Raw genomic sequence first — 23,670 nt, forward strand, 5'->3', positions numbered from 1 at the left:
GTGCGTAGGTTCTGCAAATTCTTCACAACTTATGGGTTATATTCTAGAGCCATAAAAGCAAAATAAACAATTCTGTAAATAAACATTATATATTATGTGTTGAAAAGACTAATGTATCTTCAAGCTAAAATAGAGCATAAAGACATGTACAACAGCGCGTACGTTCGTCAAATTCATTTTTTTTAAAAATGACAATAGCATTTATTACTAAAACAATTGAATCCAACACAAAAATGAAGATAATGATGCTTACATAGTTTGGTTCCAGATTTATGTGAGTCCAAACATTAACTAAACTATATTTGAATTACAAACCTACTTAATAAAACTGTCTAAATATTGGCTGTAGATTTTATTTTAATTCAAATAATAAATTAGATACACCAATGTTTAAATACGTTTATGCTAAAAAATCTATAGCAAAAAAATTGCATAATGAAATTGCGCACAACCTAGATCTCAATTACAACTGGCGTGTAATACTTTAGAAATTTTGGTTTTTTAAATTATATGTAGTACCTAATAATATCGTTTTGTTAAAATGACAATTTGTAGAATTAGTTGAAAATTGTAAGTACATGTAGCAATCCTTAAATATGAATATGATAAAAAAACTTCAGCAAAAAATTGTTTAATGAAATTGCACACAATCTGCAAGTTAATTATAGTTACTGTGAACTACTTTTCTTCATAATGTAAAAGTAAATTATACCTACAATGACATGCTTTTCAAAAAAAACTGTTTGCAATTATAAAAACCATTAAAACTTACAAGTCTTGAAACTTAAAAATCCACTAATACTTAATTTTCAAAAAATTTACTGCACATTTTCTTTCTTGAATGAAAATCAAAAACTTTAAAACGAAACAACTCATTGCAATACTAGTTATCAAACACATGTTTATATACTTTAATTATAAATGCTTTTACTTAAATAAAAGCTAGAAAAAGATTCAATTTTCAAAAGGAAACAACCAATTGCAATAGTAATTGTCAAACACATGTTTATATACTTTAATTACAGATGCTCTTTTTTAAATAAAAGCTGAATAAAGACGCAAAAATTACAAATTTTAGTATAATAAAAGTCTATCTTTCTGTAACAAGGCCAAAAACTGCTTTATTGGCAATACTGTATATCAAAATCTAGAAATTTTACAAGATAATGAAAGAATCCTTCACAAAATATGCCTAGTGGCAATTGCTGGAGAGTCTCCTCTCCTTAAATCCATTTAATGATATACATTCTATTGTCTTCCATAGTTCCCTACATAGTGTTTTGAAAAAATGTGGGGTCTTCCATGAATAATATCTTCCAAACATCTTGGAATTGTACTAGTATGAACACGCACACAGCATCACAATCCAAACAGGTGACTAATAAATAGACAAATCTACTATCTACATATAAAAGCCTCACACACAAACCTATTTACACAATACAAAAACAGACGGGCTGTATTCGACAAACACACACACAATATACCTAGACAGGAGTTCTCTTTGTAAAAGCCTCACAAACGATCTGTATTCGTCAAACATACACAAACTATAAGTAGACAGTGAGTTCTGTAATTGACTTTCTATCTATAAAACCAACCTTAAACAGAGCCACAATCGGCTAAGATAACCTCTTCTACCCTCAATCGCCCATGTTCCAAATAATGTACAGAGTTTTAGAGACCTTGGTGGATAGCCATAGGACAAATTACCTATTTGGGCGTCTTGTATGATATGTATTCTCTTGACCATGATAATGGCCTAGGCCTCACAAATGTTGAAGACGAGAACTAACAAGCAGACTGTATTATAAAGGGTAGAGAATACTTCCCATTTACGGTCCGTAGAGTAGAGGAAAAGGGATCACAGTGCTATCGATCATATCTTACAGCAGTTAAGACGCACACGTACAAGCCACGAAGGGCAATAGAGAGCCCTCCAATATCGAGTAAAGAATCAAAGCAAGAGCTAAGTATATAACAAGGGCGGATATATAAATACTAAAGAATTAGGAAGAGAGATTGGTGTAAGTGAGTGCATAAAATAAACTACAGCATTCTGCCGTTTGGTCTTACAATCTAACATATGATTCATTTAAGAGATGTCAAAATGGAATTGCGAAGCGCAAAATACCTTCTACAGACTCGATTATTTCCATTTCGCAGGTGCTTCCCATCAAAATACAAAGACTTCCCTTTCGCGTTAACGCTAGGCAGTTCTCTTTTGAACTCGACCAACGAGACAATAGTGCAAGCAGCGCGGAACTGCGGATATATATTCACAGTAATAGAGGTACTGGTGGCTATCCTAATAGATACCATTTCACTCCATTCGCGAGTCTTTTTATAGAGGAACTCCAACGAGCAAAAGACGAAATTAACAGATTCTTTTTCGGTCCAACATTCTGCAAGCTTCCACAACCGACTTTGTTCACTCGATAAATCTAACCGACTTAATTCATAATCCACACAGCACATGACAACATTGGAAGGCCCCTTTATTTTTCCCTTTAAAACTGACATGCAACAATACTCTGTAACATGTTCGGTTTCTTTGGGTTCGCAACACAAACAACTAAAACTATGACCATTTCGTCCCGATTCTAAAGCTGCAGGAAGCGCTCAACGACCTCCCACCAATAGAGGAACACAACCTTGTGCATGAATCCTCTTCCAAACAGCAGGGAAACGAGAAATGCGAATTGTTGAGCTGCTACCAGTAGAGGAACACAACCGAAGCATGAATCCTCTTCCAAAAAGAAGGGAAACAAGAAACGTGAAACCATAGACTAGAAACGACTCTGCTAACTGAAGCATGAATGCTCTTCCAAAGAGAAGGGAACAAGAAACACGAAACGATAGACCAAAAACGACTCTGCAGATAGAGGTGCCAAACTAACCCTAAAATTATCTAATATAGCCCTAACCCCACTTACCCGACTAACCTCCCTAGTTCCACTAACCCGGTCAACACGACCGGCTACACACAAAATACCCACTTTGTAACCCAAGCACCCCAAAAACCCACCCATCCCTAAGTCCCTTATTGCAGGGGCCAAAAAAATTAGCAAAATGTCAAACCGACTAGTTTAAAAAAAGAAATGAGATCTTAAAAAAATAGTAGCATAATTTTTTTCTCGAGATTACAGTCCTGCCGGCTTGAGAAGTACTTAACCAAGCAACGATCCGGCTTCAGTAGGACTTCCAAATTCCATTTTGCAGGTAACCGAGCAACGATCTATCGATGGCCGTCAGATCTGCCGGATTGCAATTTCTACTCACATTGACACTCTACCTCAGTTCTCAAGCGGCAGCCGACATACTGCCATCCCATGCAGGTAGAATCTTGCGAATTTCCCTTCCATCCTGTCGCTTCTCTCCTTTCAAGGTCAAATTGCGAATAATGAAAACGAAGGACCTAGTCTCTGAGAGGTTTGTATCGAGTACACACAGAAATGTTTGTAGACCACTCTCGGTTGTATTGTTAACACTCTTCTCTACGGAATTGCTAAGCAGGCAAGTTTTGGTTTTTCCGGAGAAGGGCGCAGGCAAGTTTTAAGAAGCCTCGGGTTTAAGGGAGTCTCTAGTAATGAAACTTTGGTCAAGGTTGGGGTCTATCAAATGAAATGATATATCAATCTCCTCTAGAGGCCCAATAGGATTTATGGGACGTGCCCCATCCTTTAGTATTTGGTTCTTTCAGTCTCATAGACCATTGGGTCTTTTGAAGACTTTAATAAACTTTTTTTGTTTATTTTCCATTTGTCCATTTCAACTGCTGTCCCTTTTCTCTGTTGATTCAGTCTATATTTTACGATCATCTTAGGTTGCTCTAGCTCCTTTGTCGCGAGTACTTTTTTTTCGTTCCTCTGTTTACTTCTCTATATCTATTTCGACTACTCTTTGTGCCTTCCTTTCCCTCTTGTTGCTTCTAGCCTTCTGCGGCTTTCTGTGGCAGCATATTGGATTCCTGTTGATGTGAGATGAATAATTGGCAGACGTCTCTCCTTCTAGAGGGAGCATTCCTAGTTATGTGAGCAGCATTGGGTAAGGAGTTTAGTTACATGGCCAAGCTATTGGGACTGGAATTAAGTTGGTGGGTAGAGGACATAATATGTACTCAAAAATATAACCCTTGGACACCATGATGTCAGTGATAGAGGGAGCTCAAGAAAAAGGAAAGTCTCTCTTTTACTGCTTGGTGGTTCTTCTGCAAGATTTTGAAACGGTGAACGGCAAAGGGATATCAGCTCACATGACAGATAGGGATCTTAATTAGACACCCAATTGAATCGAAACTAAAGGATGGAAGGTGTCAGGTTGCATCATCAAGGATATCATTGATATCGGTCCCAATATCGCCACCATTGCCCTCGATAAGCATAATCCACATTATTATTCTCATCTGTCGCGTCCCTCGCAATGCATTGCTTTGGAGACTTCTTCATTTTATGAATATATAGGATAATTTTGGTAGCCTGGAAACTTAGCAATACACAAAAAGCATGCTCAAACTACCAAGGACTCATCTAGCCTTAGTCACTTTTTCCACATTTGGATTTTTGACTTATTCTTCAATTCATACGAATGGCCATATTTTGAGTTGTGTCATGATGGGTTTGAGATGCTCAAGGCTCAAATTGCAGCTTGCCCTTAGGCTTTAGGTCATAAAGTTGTAAAGGCAAGACTTAAGAGTGTAGAGTAAAGAGAGTTTGGAGAAAATACCTATCGGCCTCAAGTGGTATAAATCTGAAACTTAGTGTCAATCTTCATCATAAAGCGATGAAGGTACAGCCCTCCATATTTGTAATCCGTAACACAATGAAGAGAGTCTGTATAATGTCAACGATACTCACGTTGCAAATTTAATTGATTTAAAAGATATACATTTTGCAAAATATGACACCAGAAGAGGCATTCACAGGAACTAAGCTCTCTATTGGTCACTTGAGAGTATTTGGCTGCCTTTCTTATGCTCAAGTTCCTGACGCACTTAGGAGTAAACTTGATGTCAAATCAATCAAGTGTGTTTTTCTTGGATATGTTGCGTAGTCAAAGGGATACTGACTCTATGATCCAGTCAAGCATAAGTTTATTATATCTAGGGATGTTAGGCTTCATCATACTTTGACGGTTTGACTATAGTTTCTACTCCGCCTCCGCCAGCAGTGCCAATGATACATCAGATTCCTTTGCTTTGCATTTCAAAGTGACCCACTGAGAGTAAAGGCAAAGAAAAGGTACTTGACATAGTGGATATATATATATGTATATATATGTATATGTATATGTATATGTATGTATAAAGTAAATATAGCCACACATTGTGTGGTTGGAGAGACAACCCATTTCCTCTTTGAGAGCTATAAAAACCAGAAATGGGCCCTTCTCTCGTGGTCTATCGGTGTGATGATACATCGGTCCATCAGTTTTTGTGCATTGGTTTTGAATAGTGCAATAGTTGACGAAAGAAGATTACCTTTTTGAATGTTTGTCAGGCTGCAAGAATGTTTGATGAAACATTGTGAGATAGGGCTGATGATCTCCAGTTTGGTTTTGTAATCTACGACACAATCATAAAGCACTACAATAAAAAATAGAAAGCTAGACTACATACGGTGAGATGCACATATTCAATAAACAGTAGATAGATTGAATTTGAATACGGAAGCTGTAGTAGTCGATTTCACGAGCATAAACAATGTATCTGTAGCTAGGTTGGAATTACAATATGAAGACATTAACTTTTTGTATCTATAGCTAGATTGGAATTACGATGTGAAGAGACAAATGTTATGTTTAAATTTCGCATAGTTTCTATCCCAGTAAACTAATGTGTGAAACCATTATGCTAAAGCACTGATTGGACCAAAGGCCATTGAAACCACTGGTGATTGAGAGCCTAGACTTGGCAATGGCTTCCATAGATGAGCTATCTGACCAATTCCAAAATGCTAAAACACTAATTGAACTAAAGGCCGTTGAAACCACTAGTGATTGAGAGCAGACTTGGCAATGGCTTCCACTAATGTAGGACGAAGTGCACTAGAGACGAAAGCATTGAATAACCGAGACTAGATACAACACGGAAGCGCTGAATACTCTAGACGGAAGCGCCGAATAACCAACCATGAAAGTGCACAAAGCCTTCAATGCAAGACAATCGGGCGAATTTAATTTGTGGTTGGCTCATAGACATGGAAAGCCACAGAACCTTACCTCGGATACAATCAACAGAACTGTATAGCGAACGACTATCTCCAACTTTGGTTGAACATAGAATTGCCTTACGTAAAGAACTATAGTAGAAGACCAAAGCCCCAGTTGTGGCCGAAGTTGTGCATGAGGGGACTTGATGCAACGCCCAACAAACCAGGTGGGGGGGCAAAAGGACTGCACAATACATTGGTCTGCGGATACCTTTAGCTTCCAGCTACCAAGGACAAAGCATAAAGGTGCTTCAAATAGCAATGCATAATCATCATGCGATCTGGTGTTGGTAAGTTTGGAAGCAAATGTTGAGTGTGATTGTTGGAAAGAAGCCTCTGATGACTAATACTCATTTGTGGCATAAGAGATTTGGACACCTTAATTTTGGAGCCCTGTTGAAGTTATATAAGGAAGATAACCAAACATGTTTGTGAACCATGCTTGCTTGGTAAGATGCACCATGCTGCGTTTCCCAAGGATGGGAGAGTTGGTGCTTCACGCAAGCTTTATTTGGTTCATAGTGATGTTTGTGGACCCATGAGGGTTATAGCTCTTAGGGTGTTCTACTATTTTGTCACTTTTATTGATGATTTTACCAAGTACACTTGGATTTTCGCATTGAAATCCAAATCTGAAGTTTCTTCATGCTTCAAGCACTTTATTGCCTTGGCTGAGAATGAGAGTGGGGCTGCACATTGCTCACCTTAATACAGACGGGGGGGGGGGTGAATACACGTCAAAGGAGTTTGCTGTTTTTTTGGCTTCCCGTGGCATCAATCATCGATACACGGTGCTTTATACTCAACAGAATCCCGTGGCTGAGCGGAAGAATAGATCAATGATGGAAATGGCCAGATGCATGGCAAACATTTGCCTAATAAGTTGTGGTTGGATGCGGTCATGTGTGCATTGAATAGATGTCCTACAAAGGTATTGCAGACCATCACACCTTATGAGGCTTGGACGGGTCGTAAGCCTCGCATTTCCCACATGAGGACTTTTGGATGCTCAGCTTATGCTCATGTGCCTTCACAGAAACGCACTAAGTTGGATGATAAAGTTGTCAATTGCATTTTTCTTGGGTATAGTTCAGAGAGCAAGGGCTATAAGCTATATCAGCCCCGCTCAGGCAAGTGTTTTGTCAGTCAGGATGTTGTGTTTGATGAATCTTCCACTATGCCTTTGCTGGACTGTCAAAAACAGCCCATTGCTTGATGCCTTTGTTTCCATCCGATGCTCGGGATGATGTTCTATCTGAGGTTGTACCTCCTCCATCTGTTGGTTATTTGCAACCACATGTGCAGCCAGAAATTCAGCCTGATATGCCTATCATTGATTAGGATCATTTGCACAGGGCTCTTGACCAGGAAAGAGCAGAAATTTAGGAGTCCAAAAAGGTACCTTGTTGGCTCCTTGACACATTAAAAGACAACAAACAAGATACTCCTCTGCCAGCCCGTACGAGAGCAGCTGTCCGGAAAGAGCATGCTAGTTTTGTTGCTTATGCTTCGGTTGCTACAACATGCAATGAAGAGCCCTTCTGTCATCAAGATGCCTTTCAGAATGATTGTTGGATGAAGGCCATGCAACCTGAATTGGATTCTATCCATCAGAATAACACTTGGGAGTTGTGTGATTTGCCTCATGGCAAGAATGCCATTGGAACTAAGTGGGTTTACAAAATTAAACGGAAAGCTGAGGGTTTAGTGGACCGTTACAAAGCCGTCTTGTTGCTAAGGGCTATGCTCAGCAGCATGGCATTGACTTTGAGGAGACTTTTGCTCCCACTTCCAAGATTACTATAAGTAGTAGGGTCTTCATGAGCAACCATTGCATGGTCAATAATTTCAAAGTCATCAACACAATCATGAGGAGAACCATGTTCAAAATTAATAGGTAGATCAACATAAATATCAACACTATCATCAGAGGCCTGTATATGTGCATGATACAAATCAAGATTGTCTTGCATTGTTATTGCCTTTGCTGCCCACTTTCATTGGCAGATACATCAGCTTGATATTAAGACAGCTTTCCTTAATGGGTATTTGCAGGAAGAGGTCTATGTTTCCCAACCTCCTAGCTTTGAGGTTGAAGGTTCTGAAAGCAAGGTATGCCGCTTGAAAAAGGCCCTCTATGGATTGAAGCAGGCACCTCGGGCTTGGTATTCGAGAATTCATACTCATTTGCTCACACTTGGCTTTTAGAAGAGCCCTACAAAGGCTACACTTTACATCTGCAAGCGTGGGATAGATTTGCTGATTTTAGTCCGTTATGTGGATGACATGCTTGTGACTGGGACACATGCTCAGCAAATTGCAGATTTTAAAATTGAGTTGCAGCAGACATTTGCTATGTCTGATCTTGGTCTTCTGCTTTACTATCTGGGCATCCAATTTGGTAGCAGTGAGGGGGGCATTTTGATGTCACAATTTAAGTACATTGGACAGCTTTTGCAGTGTTTTCAGTTTCAGGATTGCAAGCTAGTATCCACACCATTAGAGACTAGTTTTCACTTCTCTTTTGAGGATGGCAGCGGTACATGTGATGTCACTCTCTATCAGCAGGCAGTTGGTTGTTTGATTTACCTATGCCATACGAGTTCTGATCTACAGTATGCTGTCTCACAGTTGAGCAGATATATGCATAGCCCATCTATGCACCATTGGCATGCCATGAAGCGTGTTTTCAGATATCTTAAAGGCACTCATCATTTAGGACTTCTTTATGGGGCTGATACTTCACTTGTCATGCATGTTACAAAAGATAATAAGTTTAAAGCTTGCCGAAAAGCCTCAAACTTAGGTCGAGGTAGAGCCTTCGTAAAAAGATCTACCAAGTTGTCTTCAGTGGGAACATAAGACAACTCAATATCACCTGTTGATAATCGCTCGAACCTCAATGTGCTTTGTGCAGTGAAGATGACGGTAGGAGCAGTCTGGCATGCACAAAGATCTGCAAGTAGCTTCCAAAGACAAACACACTCCACTGTAGCTGTAAAAGCCGCTCTGTACTCAGCTTCACAACTAGAAGTAGCAACTGTACTCTGCTTCTTGCTGAACCAAGAAACACATGAAGTACCAAGCATAAAACAGTTGCCACTGTACTCTGTATAGTCATAGGTTGCTATATTCCTACGGGACGAACATGTGCAACCGTGACACTAGATATTTAGGTATCGTGAGCCACGTCCAGGATACTTCAGCCCATACCATGGAGGGCGGTTTGTAGGCCATCTCATGGGCTATCCATAGATGCCACTTATGCCTTGATATGTGCCTTGTAGGCCTAGTTATAGTCAGTTAGGACTATTGGTACAGTTAGTTTATGTGCCATCTAGGTCAGCGAGGACACTTAGTCCAGCTAGGGCAGTTAGCTCTACGGTTTCGTTATGTTGGCTCTCCCTTGAGTCTCCACACTTCAGTTTTGCAGCAATCTATTACAGCATCTCGGTTTTCTTCTTTGTGCTTTTATTTTTGAGCTTCCATTGCTTCCAACACCCAACACAGACGACGAGGGAGGGGGCTATTGTCACGACAATGTAAATATCCTAAGTCAAAATACAATTGACCATTTATTTGATCATAATTAAAGAGTTTTCTTATGTGTTAATTATGGTCAAAGAGTTCTTTTAATGGTCAAAGAATTGATTACGATCAAAGATACTCGACTCTGGTCAAGTAAACTTGACTTCGGTCGGGGAGATTTGGTTTATTACCAAGAGGGTTAACTATGGTTAACCAGAGAACTACAGAGCTGACTATGGTTAGAGAGTGTTGACTTCGGTCAACGAGACTTGGCATGCGCCAAGAGAGTTAACTACAGTTTACCAAGATGTGCCAACTTCGGTTGGAGAGTTGTGCCAACTTCGGTTGGAGAGACTTGACTATAATTAAGGCGTCTCGACCCTTGGTCAAAGCCCCTTAATTATGATCAAGAGGGTTGACTTCGGTCAACCAGAGAATAAATATCTATTTTTATATTTGTTATGTGTGCACATGTGTTCAGTGGGGACGCCCACCATGACTAGAATTAGTTCACAGTGTGTTATTTGCATGCAAAGCGCTAACAATCAATGGGTGCCATGGTGGTGCGCTTTAATTAATTGTTGCAAGTACTAGGAAGAGTGATTTTCCTAAGCACAATGGAGCCTACCAAGAGTCTAGGAGGCGGTTCGCGTGACCAAGTGCTTCGAAGACTCTAGAGTTGCCCTTAGGAAAGTAAAGTAGAAATTGACAACTGGCTTGTTGCCAAGAAGGGGAGCCTGAGAGCTCATGTAATTGAAATTCACGTTTGAATTTTGTATGTACAGCTTCTACGCTGAATTCATATACTGAGTTTTTCTCTCAAGTAATAAAAACCTTCGGGGCGGTCGAGCCCGACGACTGTCCTGGGCCCTAGTGTATCTGTAGAGAGCCTCAAACTGTGACGATTCGAGAAGGTTTGTGGACGTGAAGTCCCTGGGTGATTAGAAGATCATTGCACCTGTTAAAGTTTTAAGTGGGCTGCCTGCAAGATGCGCAAGTAGTAAGGGCTAGAGGGATTCTGAAGCTAGCTGATTGGAGCGAGGTCATGAAACAAAGAGCACAGCGTCCTTCGCACGCCTCTTTTCGCCTAACGCAGACAGAGCACTACTGTTAATTGTGAGGAAAAGAACCGACGCCTCTATACAAACGTAACACGCAGAGCGATAGACGGTAGGCATGCATTATGTCCACGTGATTCTAGACAAGGCCAAGAGAACCATCTCTGTTGGTGATGAAGAGTTACGCTGGTCGACAGAAGCTTTGCTCCTTGAGACGGACCTTCTGAGATCTGGTCACACAATGGCAAGATTGATGAGACACCCTACCATTTTGCGATACATGTTACGATCCTCTATCTCAGCACCCATGTTTGCCATCATCTTTGCGTTTGCATCAAGAGGTGTAGACATTGGCTTGCATGCCGTCATAGGGGATGGGACGACGGAAAGGGGATGGGCGTCGAAAGAGAGGCGACGGGATGAGGGAAGGTTCATTGGTGGATGATGCCTCGATCTCTTCCTGCTAGGAGACCGTCCCCTATGAGATCTCTCTCTCTCTCTCTGGCTGTACACGAGAGTGTGCCTCTGGCATTGGCACATCATAAGCTGCATTAGGCATAGTTTTTGCTTGAAACAAATGCTGAGCTCTTGGATTCTTTCTAAGATTTTCCATCTCTTGCTTGCGAGTGCGTACCATCTGCTCAAATTCTCGCTGATTTTGCTGCACACTTCTCTGTCTTGGATGTACATCCCTATCTTGTGAATCCCTCTGGATAGGTGATTGAACCATTTTCTTACAACTTGTGTGAGATCTGCAAGTTTCTCACACACAGTGTGTGTGTAACTGATGCACGTTGCCTTTGCTTTTCAAAGAGAAAATTACCTCAACAAGAGGTGTCTTGCATTCACAACTTATGCCAGTGCTCGACTGTCAACAAGGCATCAACAACTATATTGCCCCTTTTCTGGCTGCTGCAAAAAGCACTGAGTATGCATCTGATTCCCTTTTCCTGAGCACAAAGGCATGCATCCCTTTACTTGTGCAAATCTCTGAATTTTCTCTGATTTCTGCTTTTTCTGACAGCAAATACTCTCTCAGATAGGTGAAAACTGCTAGCAGAAATAGTCTCTGTAACTGTCATTTTCTTCTTCTTTTTTTGACAGTAACCAGACTAGCTGGCTCTGGTCTGGTTAGTCTGTGACTAGACCTCTTAACCATATTAACTGGATTCTGAAATAACTGAACCAGACTGAAATCTGGTAAACTGAACTAGTCTGATCTGGTTAGGCTGATCAGACTAGTTAGCTATGATCTGGCTAGGCTGACCAGACTAGTAAGAGTAACCTGTCCCTTAACCTGAGTCAACTAATCACAGTTAACCTAACTAAAGGTAACTGCCACATCACCTGCTGCCTGCCCATCTGTCAGCCACGTCAGCATCTGAGCTGGCTGCCACATGTACTACCACGTCAGCACGACATGTGTGTGCACCACGTCATATGCTGACCTGCCACGTCATCTGCTGCTTGGCTAGGGGACACATCAGCGCAGTACACGTGTCAGCCACGTCACCCTAAGGCTTGAGACCTTGGCTGTGAATTGGTCGACATCGCGTGTCACGCCTTCTGGAGCCCATCCGTCGTCACGGGACCTTTTACGTGCACCACGGAGAATCGACGACGGAGAAAGAAGAAACTCCTTTGGTCACGTCTGTCGTCGCACCATCGCGTCAGCGTCCTCTGCATATCCCAGTCCTTCACCATCTACCTCGAGCTTGACTTCTCTATCTTCTTCTTTATCAGATGGAAACCATCTAGGAAAAGAAGGAAACACAATAAGTATAGGAAGAGTAAGTCTTCTAGAGAGACCAAGGAATACAAAGAGGGAGGTAAATCTGTCAAGTTTATGACCTATAATGGACAATATGGTCATACAGACAAAGCATTGCAGTTCATCAGGCAGTTTGATGCTGCATTTGGTACAGAAAAGTTTTCAGAATCCTCCAAGTTAAGAATGGTTAGTTTGCACTTGATAGCGACAACTAGTGCATGGTGGAGTGCACAGACCACAGATGGGTCAGCCCCAAAGAAGTGGAAGGACTTCAAGAAAGCCTTGTACCAGCAGTTTATGCCTAAACAGATTAGAGATCATGTTCTTCAAGATTGGGACAGTTTGCATATGGATGCAGGAGATGCAGTGGATGTGTACAACCAAAAGTTTTGGGATGCTTATTTGCAAGTTGCACCTTTCAAAAAGATCTCCAAAGGAACCCAAATGAGAAAGTACAGAGCAGGTCTCAGTCTAAGAATTCAGGCAGTAGTGAATGCTTTGGGGGCAAAGAACATTCAAGACCTTATGCATTCAGCTTAAGTAGCTAGTCTTGTGCCTTTACAAGATCCATCCACAGTACTATCCTTGCATGCAGGACGTGGTGAAAGAAAGAGAACTGGTTTTTCAAAATTAGAAAAGAAAGAGTATCCCAAGGTTGAAAAGAAAGGGTTTCAGCCTCAGAGGCCGAGGGGTACTCAGTTTTCAAAGATATATAAAGGCAAATCCCCATTCACTCTTGAACAGATAGCAGAATTCCGCAGAGATGGGAAATGCTTTAAGTGTGGGAAAGAGGGGCATGTGGCTGCCCAATGCCCAGAAAAGCCTTCAACTTCGAAGGGAAAAGAGGCAGAGAAGCCACGGGGACCGCAAAAGCCAATGGCAGGAGGAATTCTTGACATACTGGGGTCCAGCCCGACGATTGTCCTGGGCCCTAGTGTATCTGTAGAGAGAGGGAGAGCATTTGAGAGTGTTTCCTTGCTGTAATTTATGAGCTGTTGTAAGATTGCACAATCAGGAAGGTTGAAAACCAGCGAGATGATTACATTGGTATCAGAGCATGGTCCCACAGTTTCCTCAAACTGTGACGATCCGAGAAGGTTTGTGGAAGTGAAGTCCCTGGGTGATTAGAAGATCATTGCACTTGTTAAAGTTTTAAGTGGGCTGCCTGCAAGATGCGCCAGTAGTAAGGACTAGAGGGATTCTGAAGCTAGCTGATTGGAGCGAGGTCAGTAGTAAGGACTAGAGGGATTCTGAAGCTAGCTGATTGGAGCGAGGTCATGAGACAAAGAGCACAACGTCCTTGGTCTTCGCACGCCTCTTTTCGCCTGATGCAGATAGAGCACTACTGTTAATTGTGAGGAAAAGAACCGACACCTCTATACAAACGTAACACGCAGAGCCGACGACGGTAGGCATGCATTATGTCCACGTAATTCCAGACAAGGCCAAGAGAACCATCTGCGTATGCAAAGACTGTTGGAGACGAAGAGTTACGCTGGTTGACAGAAGCTTTGCTCCTTGAGACGGACCTTCACGCAGAGACGTAGAAGATGCTACCTTCACGTAGAGACGTAGAAGACGCTGACGCGATGGCGCGACGACAGACGTGACCAAAGGAGTTTCTTCTTTCTCCGTCGTCGATTCTTGGTGGTGCACGTAGAAGGTCCCGCGACGACGGATGGGCTCCAGAAGGCGCGACGCGCGATGTCGACCAATTCACAGCCAAGGTCTCAAACCTTAGGGTGACATGGCAGACACGTGTACTGCGCTGACGTGGCACCTAGCTAGGCAACAAATGACGTGGCAGGTCAGCATATGACGTGGCGCACACACGTGTCGTGCTGACGTGGTAGTACATGTGGCAGCCAGCTCAGATGCTGACGTGGCTGACAGATGGGCAGGCAGGTGATGTGGCAGTTACCTTTAGTTAGGTTAACTGTGTTTAGTTGACTCAGGTTAAGGGGCAGGGTACTCTTACTAGTCTGGTCAGCCTAACCAGATCATAGCTAACTAGTCTGATCAGACTAACCAGATCAGACTAGTTCAGTTAACCAGATTTCAGTCTGGTTCAGTTATTTCAGAATCCAGTTAATCTGGTTAAGAGGTCTAGTCACAGACTAACCAGACCAGAGCCAGCTAGTCTGGTTAGTGTAACCAGCCAGTTACTTCATCTGGTTACTGTCAAAAAAAGAAGAAGAAGACAGTTATAGAGACTGTTTCTGCTAGCAAATTTCACCTATCTGAGAGAGTATTTGCTGTCAGAAAAAGCAGAAATCAGAGAAAATTCAGAGATTTGCACAAGTAAAGGGATGCATGCCTTTGTGCTTAGGAAAAGGGAATCAGATGCATACTCAGTGCTTTTTGCAGCAGCCAGAAGAGGGGCAATATAGTTGTTGATGCCTTGGCAACCTTGTGGGTATATGCCTTGAGTTGACAGCCGAGCACTGGCATAAGTTGTGAATGCAAGACACCTCTTGTTGAGGTAATTTTCTCTTTGAAAAGCAAAGGCAACGTGCATTAGTTACACACACAGTGTGTGTGAAAAACTTGTAGATCTCACACAAGTTGTAAGAAAATGGCTCAATCACCTATCCAGAGGGATTCACAAGATAGGGATGTACATCCAAGACAGAGAAGTGTGCAGCAAAATCAGCAAGAATTTGAGTAGATGGTACGCACTCGTATGCAAGAGATGGAAAATCTCAGAAAGGATCCAAGAGCTCAGCATTTGTTTCAAGCAGAAACTATGCCTAATGCAGCTTAAGATGTGCCAATGCCAGAGGCACACTCTCGTGTACAGCCAGAGAGAGACAGAGATCTCATAGGGGACGGTCTCATAGCAGGAAGAGATCAAGGCATCATCACCGATCTCCCAGTCCTTCACTATCTACCTCGAGCTCGACTTCTGTATCTTCTTCTTTATCAGATAAACCATCTAGGAAAAGAAGGAAACACAAGAAGTTTGGGAAGAGTAAGTCTTCCAGAGAGACCAAGGAATTCAAAGAGGGAGGTAAATCTGTCAAGTTTATGACCTATAATGGACAATATGGTCATATAGACAAAGCATTGCAGTTCATCAGGCAGTTTGATGCTGCATTCGGTACATAAAAGTTTTCAGAATCCTCGAAGTTAAGAATGGTCAGTTTGCACTTGACAGCGACAGCTAGTGCATGGTGGAGTGCACAGACCACAGATGGGTCAGCCCCAAAGAAGTGGAAGGACTTCAAGAAAGCCTTGTACCAGCAGTTTATGCCTAAACAGTTTAGAGATCATGTTCTTCAAGATTGAGACAGTTTGCATATGGATGTAGGAGATATAGTGGATGTGTACAACCAAAAGTTTTGGGATGCCTATTTGCAGGTTGCACCTTTCAAAAAGATCTCGAAAGGAACCCAAATGAGAAAGTACAGAGCAAGTCTCAGTCCAAGAATTCAGGCAGTAGTGAATGCTTTGGGGCAAAGAACATTCAAGACCTTATGCATTCAGCTTCAGTAGCTAGTCTTGTGTCGTTACAAGATCCATCCACAGTACTATCCTTGCATGCAGGACGTGGTGAAAGAAAGAGAACTGATTTTTCAAAATCAGAAAAGAAAGAGTATCCCAAGGTTGAAAAGAAAGGGTTTCAGCCTCAGAAGCTGAGGGGTACTCAGTTTTCAAAGACATATAAAGGCAAATCCCCATTCACTTCTGAACAGATAGCAGAATTCCGCAGAGATGGGAAATGATTAAAGTGTGGGAAAGAGGGGCATGTGTGTCATGTGCACGGATTGGTATCTGACGTGTACTGGGTACACAAGACTAGCTCAGGTAGCCTGGGGAGGCTTAGAGCTAGGCAGGCTTGATTCTCGGGTTGAGTGGCAAGGGTACAAACCAGTTAGAGGTCTTCGCTATTTTTGGCGCTTGGGGCCCGAGTCTATAAAAGGGGGCCAGAGGTCCAATTCTCAGGGAGCTGATGGGAGCAAGTTTCGTTCCCAGGTGCTAGGTCTGATCCTGGATTGAGTCGCGGACGCGCGCCTGCATCATAGCATAGCCCAAGGCCCAGTAGCAGATCCCAGGCTTCACAGCGCCACCTAGTGGTATGGGACACCAGGCTGGTTTGGATCTGGTTGGGAGTTCGTGCCAATAGCTCAGCTCGTGGCTCGGAGGGGACATCTGATTCGGGATCACATCCCGTAGATGTCATGGTTGGGTGGTGAGCAGCCTGCTCAGTTTTCTCACGTTGTGTGCGTTCTTGTGTTTGCTTGCAGATCAGAGGTTTCAGGAGTTGGTATCAGAGCCAACTCCTGAGGTAGGAACTTCTGTTCAAAGAATTCTGGACGATTTGTTCCTCCAGGTATGCCCTAATTTCGAAATTCGCGCTGCAAGTTCTTGTTTGGTTCATCAGTTATGGGAAGTGGTCAGACTTTAGGAAAAAGGTAGGAAGAAGAGAGTGAGGATGAATGCGAGATTGTTGAAGGTTTAGGTAAGAAAGGGTATGTTCCTTCCATATAATCTGAAAATTGTGGGTTTTAAACCACTCTATTCCGATTAACAAGTCCACATGCTCCAAGTGCATAACATAGCACGTAAGAGCCCCTGTGTATTCTTGAATCCGGATAGGAAGCGCTTCAATCTTGCGATCCCAAAACTGCTTGCCAGTTGGAAGCTGCACCTCATAGGTGTGATCGCTAGGTATCATGGACAGCCCCTTCTTCTGCACAAATTTGTAATTAACAAAGTTGTGAGAGCTGCCCGGGTCAAAGAGAATGCAGATTGGTATCTGACGTGTACTGGGTCCACAAGACTAGCTCAGGTAGCCTGGGGAGGCTTAGAGCTAGGCAGGCTTGATTCTCGGGTTGAGTGGCAAGGGTACGAACCAGTTAGAGGTCTTCGCTATTTTTGGCGCTTGGAGCATGTGGACTTGTTAATCGGAATAGAGTGGTTTAAAACCCACAATATTCGGATTGGATGGAAGGAACATACCCTTTCTTTTTTGGATAAGGACACCTAATTTTGTATTCAGTGTGATAATATTCCCTCTTCTTAGGGACGTATTGTATCTGCGATGCAACTTTGGAATATATCAAACACTTCTCATTATGATGTCTATCAGTGTGTTTTGATTCCGCTTTCTTCATTTGTTCTGTAAATAACAAGAATGATTTAAGTGTGTTTGAACACCGTGAATTGAGAGTGTTGTTAGACGGTTTCATGGATGTATTTCCTGCTCAACTGCTGGAAGGTTTACCTCCAGAACAGGCAGTAGATCATCGCATAGACGTAGTACCTGGGGCTCAACCTATTAGTGTACCACCTTATAGGATGAGCCAGCTTGAGGAGGATGAGCTAGCTTCACAGCTACATGATTACCTGAATATGGGCTATATTCGCCCAAGTAAATCACCTTGGGGAGCACCTGTCCTCTTAAGGAAGAAGAAAGATTCTACATGGAGAATGTATATAGATTATAAACGATTGAATAAAGTGACAATTAAGAATCGATACCCTCTACCACGTTCCGATGATTTGATAGACCGTTTGGCCGGAGCAAAGTATTTCACTAAGATTGATTTGCATACAGGTTATCACCAAATCCGTATCTATGCTAAACACATAGATAGAACCGCATTTCGAACTAGGTAGGCCACTACGAGTTTCTTGTATTACCTTTTGGTTTGACCAATGCTCCTGCTACCTTCCAGCAAATGATGAACGATTTGTTCTGAGATTTTCTAGGCAAATTCATTGTAGTGTTCTTAGATGACATCTTGGTATATAGCCGAACGCTTGAGGATCACATAGGACACCTCCGGATTGTCTTAGTTATTCTAAGACAGCATAAGCTCTATGCCAAGATGAGTAAATGTGACTTCTTTATGAAGGAGATCATTTACTTAGGACACAAGATTTCTTCTGAAGGTATTAGCATTGATCTGGATTGTATCCAGAAGGTTTTAGAATGGCCTATCCCTCAGACTGTGAAACAACTTCGTTCTTTCCTAGGATTTACGGTATTTCTACAGAAGTCTGTGCGTGATTATTCACATATCACGGCACCCCTAACAAACATATTGAAAGGTCGTGGATGCAGGTTTACCCAGCTGATTTCTTGGAATGATGCATTGAACAAGGCTTTTGAAACCTCGAAGTTTTCTATCAAGGAAGCACCCGTTCTTGTATTACCCAATCCTACCCGGCCTTATGTTTTAGAGGCTGATGCGAGTGATTTTGCGATTGGGGCAGCTCTATTCCAAGAGGGCAGACCTGTAGCTTTCGAGAGTAAGAAGCTAGACGACACCCAATATTGTTGGCCCACACTAGAAAAGGAACTCTATGCTGTAGTGTATGCCCTTAAGGTTTGGAGACACTACTTGTATGGTTCGAAGTTTCTTGTATTGACTGATCATCAGTCAATTAAGTATGTGTGTGATGGATCTGAATTGAGGGGACGGAAAGCTAGATGGGCAGAATTAATGCAAGATTTTGATTTTGAAATACGTTATCGAAAGGGTTCGTTGAATAGTGTGGCGGATGCTTTAAGTCGAGTCAAGATTGCAAATGCTATGTCATTTACGAAAATATACTCAAACCTATTTGAATCCTTGAGAGGGCTTTACGCAACTGATAGTCATTTCAGTTCTTATTGGCAGAGAGTCCAGGATGGGAGCTCCATGGTTGACCAGGACTCAGGGATTGTGCCACCTACGGTACAGGTGGCGGGAGGTCAGTGGATGATTAGGAACGGCTTGCTGTTCCGGAATGGAAAGATTTGTGTGCCAGATGTTCTGGAACTTAGATCCAAGATTCTCTGGGAGTGTCATGATGCTCCTAGTGCTGGACATCCGGGTATACATCGGACTCTGTCTCTTGTGAAGCATACCTTTTATTGGCCTAAGATGCGTGCATTTATTGAAAACTATGTAGTAGGTTGCCGGGTTTGTCAGGTTACTAAGGCAGAACGCCTTAGAAGCGTGGGTTTATTACAGCCATTACAGATTCCAGGTAATAAATGGGAAAGTATTTCCATAGATTTTATTACTGGTTTGCCTCGAACGCGCAAGGGTCATGACTCCATTTGGGTCATAGTCGACCGTCTGACAAAAATGGCTAGATTCTTACCTACTAGAACAACTATTTCAGCTGTTCAGCTGGCTCACGAGTTTGTGGACCACTTGTTTAAGCTGTATGGTTTACCCTCTGACATAGTCAGTGACAGGGACTGAAAGTTTACAAGTAACTTCTGGATACTTGTTTTTGAGAAGTTAGAAACTACTCTAAGTATGAGTTCCTCAGATCATGCACAATCCGATGGCAGTACAGAGAAGGTTAACCAATTGGTTGAAGATATGCTTCGGGCATATGTATCTAAGAGACAGTCTTCATGGGAAGATTATCTATCTATGATAGAATTTGCTTATAACAGTGCAAAGCATTCGAGTACTGGTTACAGTCCTTTTATGCTTATGTACGGGTTTCAACCTAAGTCACCAGTTATGGTTGGGTTAAAAGGGATTCAAAATGATGCTGCAAAGAACTTCTTGCAAGACATGTAGGAAATGTTGCAGTTTACCAAGGAGTTAAAAGGGATTCAAAATGATGCTGCAAAGAACTTCTTGCAAGACATGTAGGAAATGTTGCAGTTTGCCCAAGATCGGGACAGATTTTATGCTAATAGACATCGTTCACCTAGAGAGTTCTCTGAAGGAACGATGGTATATTTGCGAATTCCTAAGGAATCCAAGAGCCTAAGTACTGGTTTGGTTCCGAAATTATCCTCCAGATACTGTGGTCCGTTCAAGGTCATTAAAAGAATTGGACCAGTTGCATATCGACTAGAATTGCCTCCTGATGTTAAAGTACATCCAGTCTTTCATGTCAGTAGACTGAAAGAAGTCTTGGGTGCGGATGATCAACTTGTTTCTCCTCACGAGATAATAGAAGTTACAGATTTGACTTTTATTCCACACGAACTTGAGTGTATTCTTGAATTTCGTGAAAGATAGATTCGAAATAGAACTCTCACGGAATACAAGATCAAGTAGAAGGATCGTGTTGAGGAGGATGCAACATGGGAGACATTACAAAACCTCTAAAGAACATTTCCGGGTTTTTTAGCGAACTCAGGAGTGAGTTCTTAGAGGAGGGGGAGTATGTCATGTGCACGGATTGATATCTGACGTGTACTGGGTACACAAGACTAGCTCAGGTAGCCTGGGGAGGCTTAGAGCTAGGCAGGCTTGATTCTCGGGTTGAGTGGCAAGGGTACGAACCAGTTAGAGGTCTTCGCTATTTTTGGCGCTTGGGGCCCGAGTCTATAAAAGGGGCCCAGAGGTCCAATTCTCAGGGAGCCGATGGGAGCAGGTTTCGTTCCCAGGTGCTAGGTCTGATCTTGGATTGAGTCGCGGACGCACGCCTGCATCATAGCGTAGCCCAAGGCCGAGTAGCAGATCCCAGGCTTCACAGCGCCACCTGGTGGTATGGGACACCAGGCTGGTTTGGATCTGGTTGGGAGTTCGTGCCAGTAGCTCAGCTCGTGGCTGGGAGGGGACATCTGATTCGGGATCACATCCCGTAGATGTCATGGTTGGGTGGTGAGCAGCCTGCTCAGTTTTCTCACGTTGTGTGCGTTCTTGTGTTTGCTTGCAGATCAGAGGTTTCAGGAGTGCTGGGACGTGTCAATGTGGCTGACCAGTGCCCAGAAAAGCCTTCAACTTCGAAGGGAAAAGAGGTAGAGAAGCCACGGGGACCGCAAAAGCGACTGGCAGGAGGAATTCCTGACATCCTGGGTCATGTTTCAAACTCAGAAGAACGAGAATTGCTGCTATCATGGGGCAAAGTTAGAGACCAGCAAGCGCTAATTTTATTTGATCCAGGGGCAACTGATAATTTCATATCAGAGAACCTAGCCCTGAGACTGGGAATAAAGACGGAGGAGTTGGGCAGGGCTTTGGATGCCGATTAGATGTTCTGTGGGAACCCTGTGCCAGTCACTCCCTTGATAGGGAAGCTCCGTCTTCATGTACAGAGTTATGTGGATTAGGAAGACTTATTCATTTCTCCACTGAAACACCATGATGTAGTCTTGGGTATGCCTTGGTTCCATCGCAAGGCAGTGAAGTTGACTTTTCCTGAAAGAGTGATGGAGTTTGTACATAGGGGCAAAGTATATCGTGTGGTTGCTAGGAATAGAGGGGAAACTATTCCCATTGTATCAAATAGTTCTGTTGGCAAGGAAATAAAGTCTGCAGTTTCAGCTTACATGATTTTTGTAAAAGAGAGAGATGTGGAAATGTATGCTGAAATAAGTGAGGCAGATCAGAATAAATTTTAGTTCCTTGAAAATTTTAAAGATTGCTTTTCTGACACTTTGCCAGGGGAGTTAACCCCCGAGAGACCTAAAGATCATGGCATAGAACTCATTCCTGGCAGCGAGCCACCCAATAGGCCCCCATACAGAGTTAGTGCAACTCAGCGAGAAGAGATTATGACTCAGGTGCAGGACTTGTTGTCCAAGGGGTTGACTCAGCCTAGTTCTTCTCCTTTTTGTTCCCCTGTACTGCTAGTACAGAAGAAAGGTGGCTCATTCCGTATGTGGGTCGATTACCGCACACTGAACAAAATGACCATCAAGACTAGATTTCCTATTCCGCACATTGATGATGTGCTGGACCAGTTAAATGGAGCTTCAGTTTTCAGCAGGATAGACTTAAAGTTTGGCTATCACCAAGTGAGGATATAGCCTCAGGATGTGCACAAGACAGCGTTCCGCACTACTTTTGGGTTGTATGAATATTTGGTGATGCCTTTTGGATTGACAAATGCCCCAGCTACTTTCAATAGGATGATGGATTGTATCTTCCGACCCTACAGACAGTTCACTGGTACCTTCTTCGATGACTAATTGTCTTTTCTAAGTCCGAAGAAGAGCACAAGGAACATCTTGCTATAGTGTTTCAAGAGCTAAGAAATCATCAGCTCTATGCAAACAGCAAGAAAAGTGAATTCTTCTTGGAAGAAATCCATTACTTGGGGCATATAATATCTAAAGATGGGATACGGAGGGATCCGGCAAAGATCCGTGCCATTCACAAATGGCCAGAGCTGAAAACTGTCCATGAAGTTCGAAGTTTCCTAGGCATGTGTTCTTACTACAGAAGATTTATTAGGCATTTTGTGGATATAGCCGCTCCGCTCCACGATCTTACTAAGAAAAATGCAGCTTTCAGATGGGGAATTCCTCAAAAGACAGCCTTCACCACACTCAAGGAGAGGCTGACTACAAAGCCAATCTTAATAGTTCCAGATTTGTATCAGCCATTTGATGTGGATTGTGATGCTTGTGGGGAATGTGTTGGGGTTGCATTGCATCAGAATGGTCATGTAGTGGCCTATGAGAGCAGGAGACTCCGGGATGCAGAGAGATACCTGGGAATCTATGAGAAAGAGTTATTGGCTGTAATCCATGCCATGGAAGCATTATCTTTTGGGTGCAGATTTTACAGTTAAAACAGACCACCAAAGTCTAAGATACTTTTTGACTCAGACAAAGCTTTCTGAGAAGCATATGAAATGGGCAAACATGCTGTCAATGTACCATTTTCAGATTGTCCATACTCCAGGAATTTGGAACAGAGTGGCAGATGCCTTGTCCCGAAGACCCCAGGTCAACAATGTAACTATTGCTTATCATCAGGACTTGGAAGGCATGAGGAAGCAATATGCTAATGATGCAGATTTTGGTGAGATTTTACAGCAAATGCAAGAGGGGCAGTCCACCAGTCACTATTCCCTGAAGGATGGGTATCTAATGAAAGATGACTGCCTATGCATCACCCAGGAGATGAGGAAAAAGATTTTAGAGGAATGCCATGCACCTCCCTATGCTGGACATAGAGGAATTACAGCAACAACTCTAACACTAGAGAGGTATTTCTTTTGGCCGGGAATGCGGAAAGATATACATCAGTTTGTTACTGAATGCTTTACGTGTCAGAAAGTGAAGTATGATAGACGGAAGGCACTTGGCCTACTTATGCCTCTTCCTGTGTCCAGGAACCGTGGTAAAGTATTACAATGGACTTCATTTTTTATTTTCCAAGATCAAAGTCAGGGAATGATGGGATTC

General features: G+C 42.6%; 1 protein-coding gene across 1 annotated transcript in view; it reads left to right on the forward strand.

Moving 5' to 3' along the window:
* The first annotated feature begins 3,059 nt into the window (after positions 1-3,059).
* OS9 (ER lectin-like protein) overlaps positions 3,060-23,670 on the forward strand; it is a 71,639-nt gene continuing 51,028 nt past the window's right edge. The window contains exon 1 of the mRNA XM_087400727.1: positions 3,060-3,338. Within this exon, the coding sequence (XP_087256853.1) occupies positions 3,245-3,338 (94 nt within the window). The 5' untranslated portion in view covers positions 3,060-3,244. The remainder of the gene's footprint in view (positions 3,339-23,670) is intronic.

This window comes from Dipteris shenzhenensis, chromosome 29 (assembly GCF_047967505.1).
Source record: "Dipteris shenzhenensis isolate YYH24624 ecotype China chromosome 29, Dip_SZ_1.0, whole genome shotgun sequence".
NCBI classification, from domain to species: Eukaryota; Viridiplantae; Streptophyta; class Polypodiopsida; order Gleicheniales; family Dipteridaceae; genus Dipteris; species Dipteris shenzhenensis.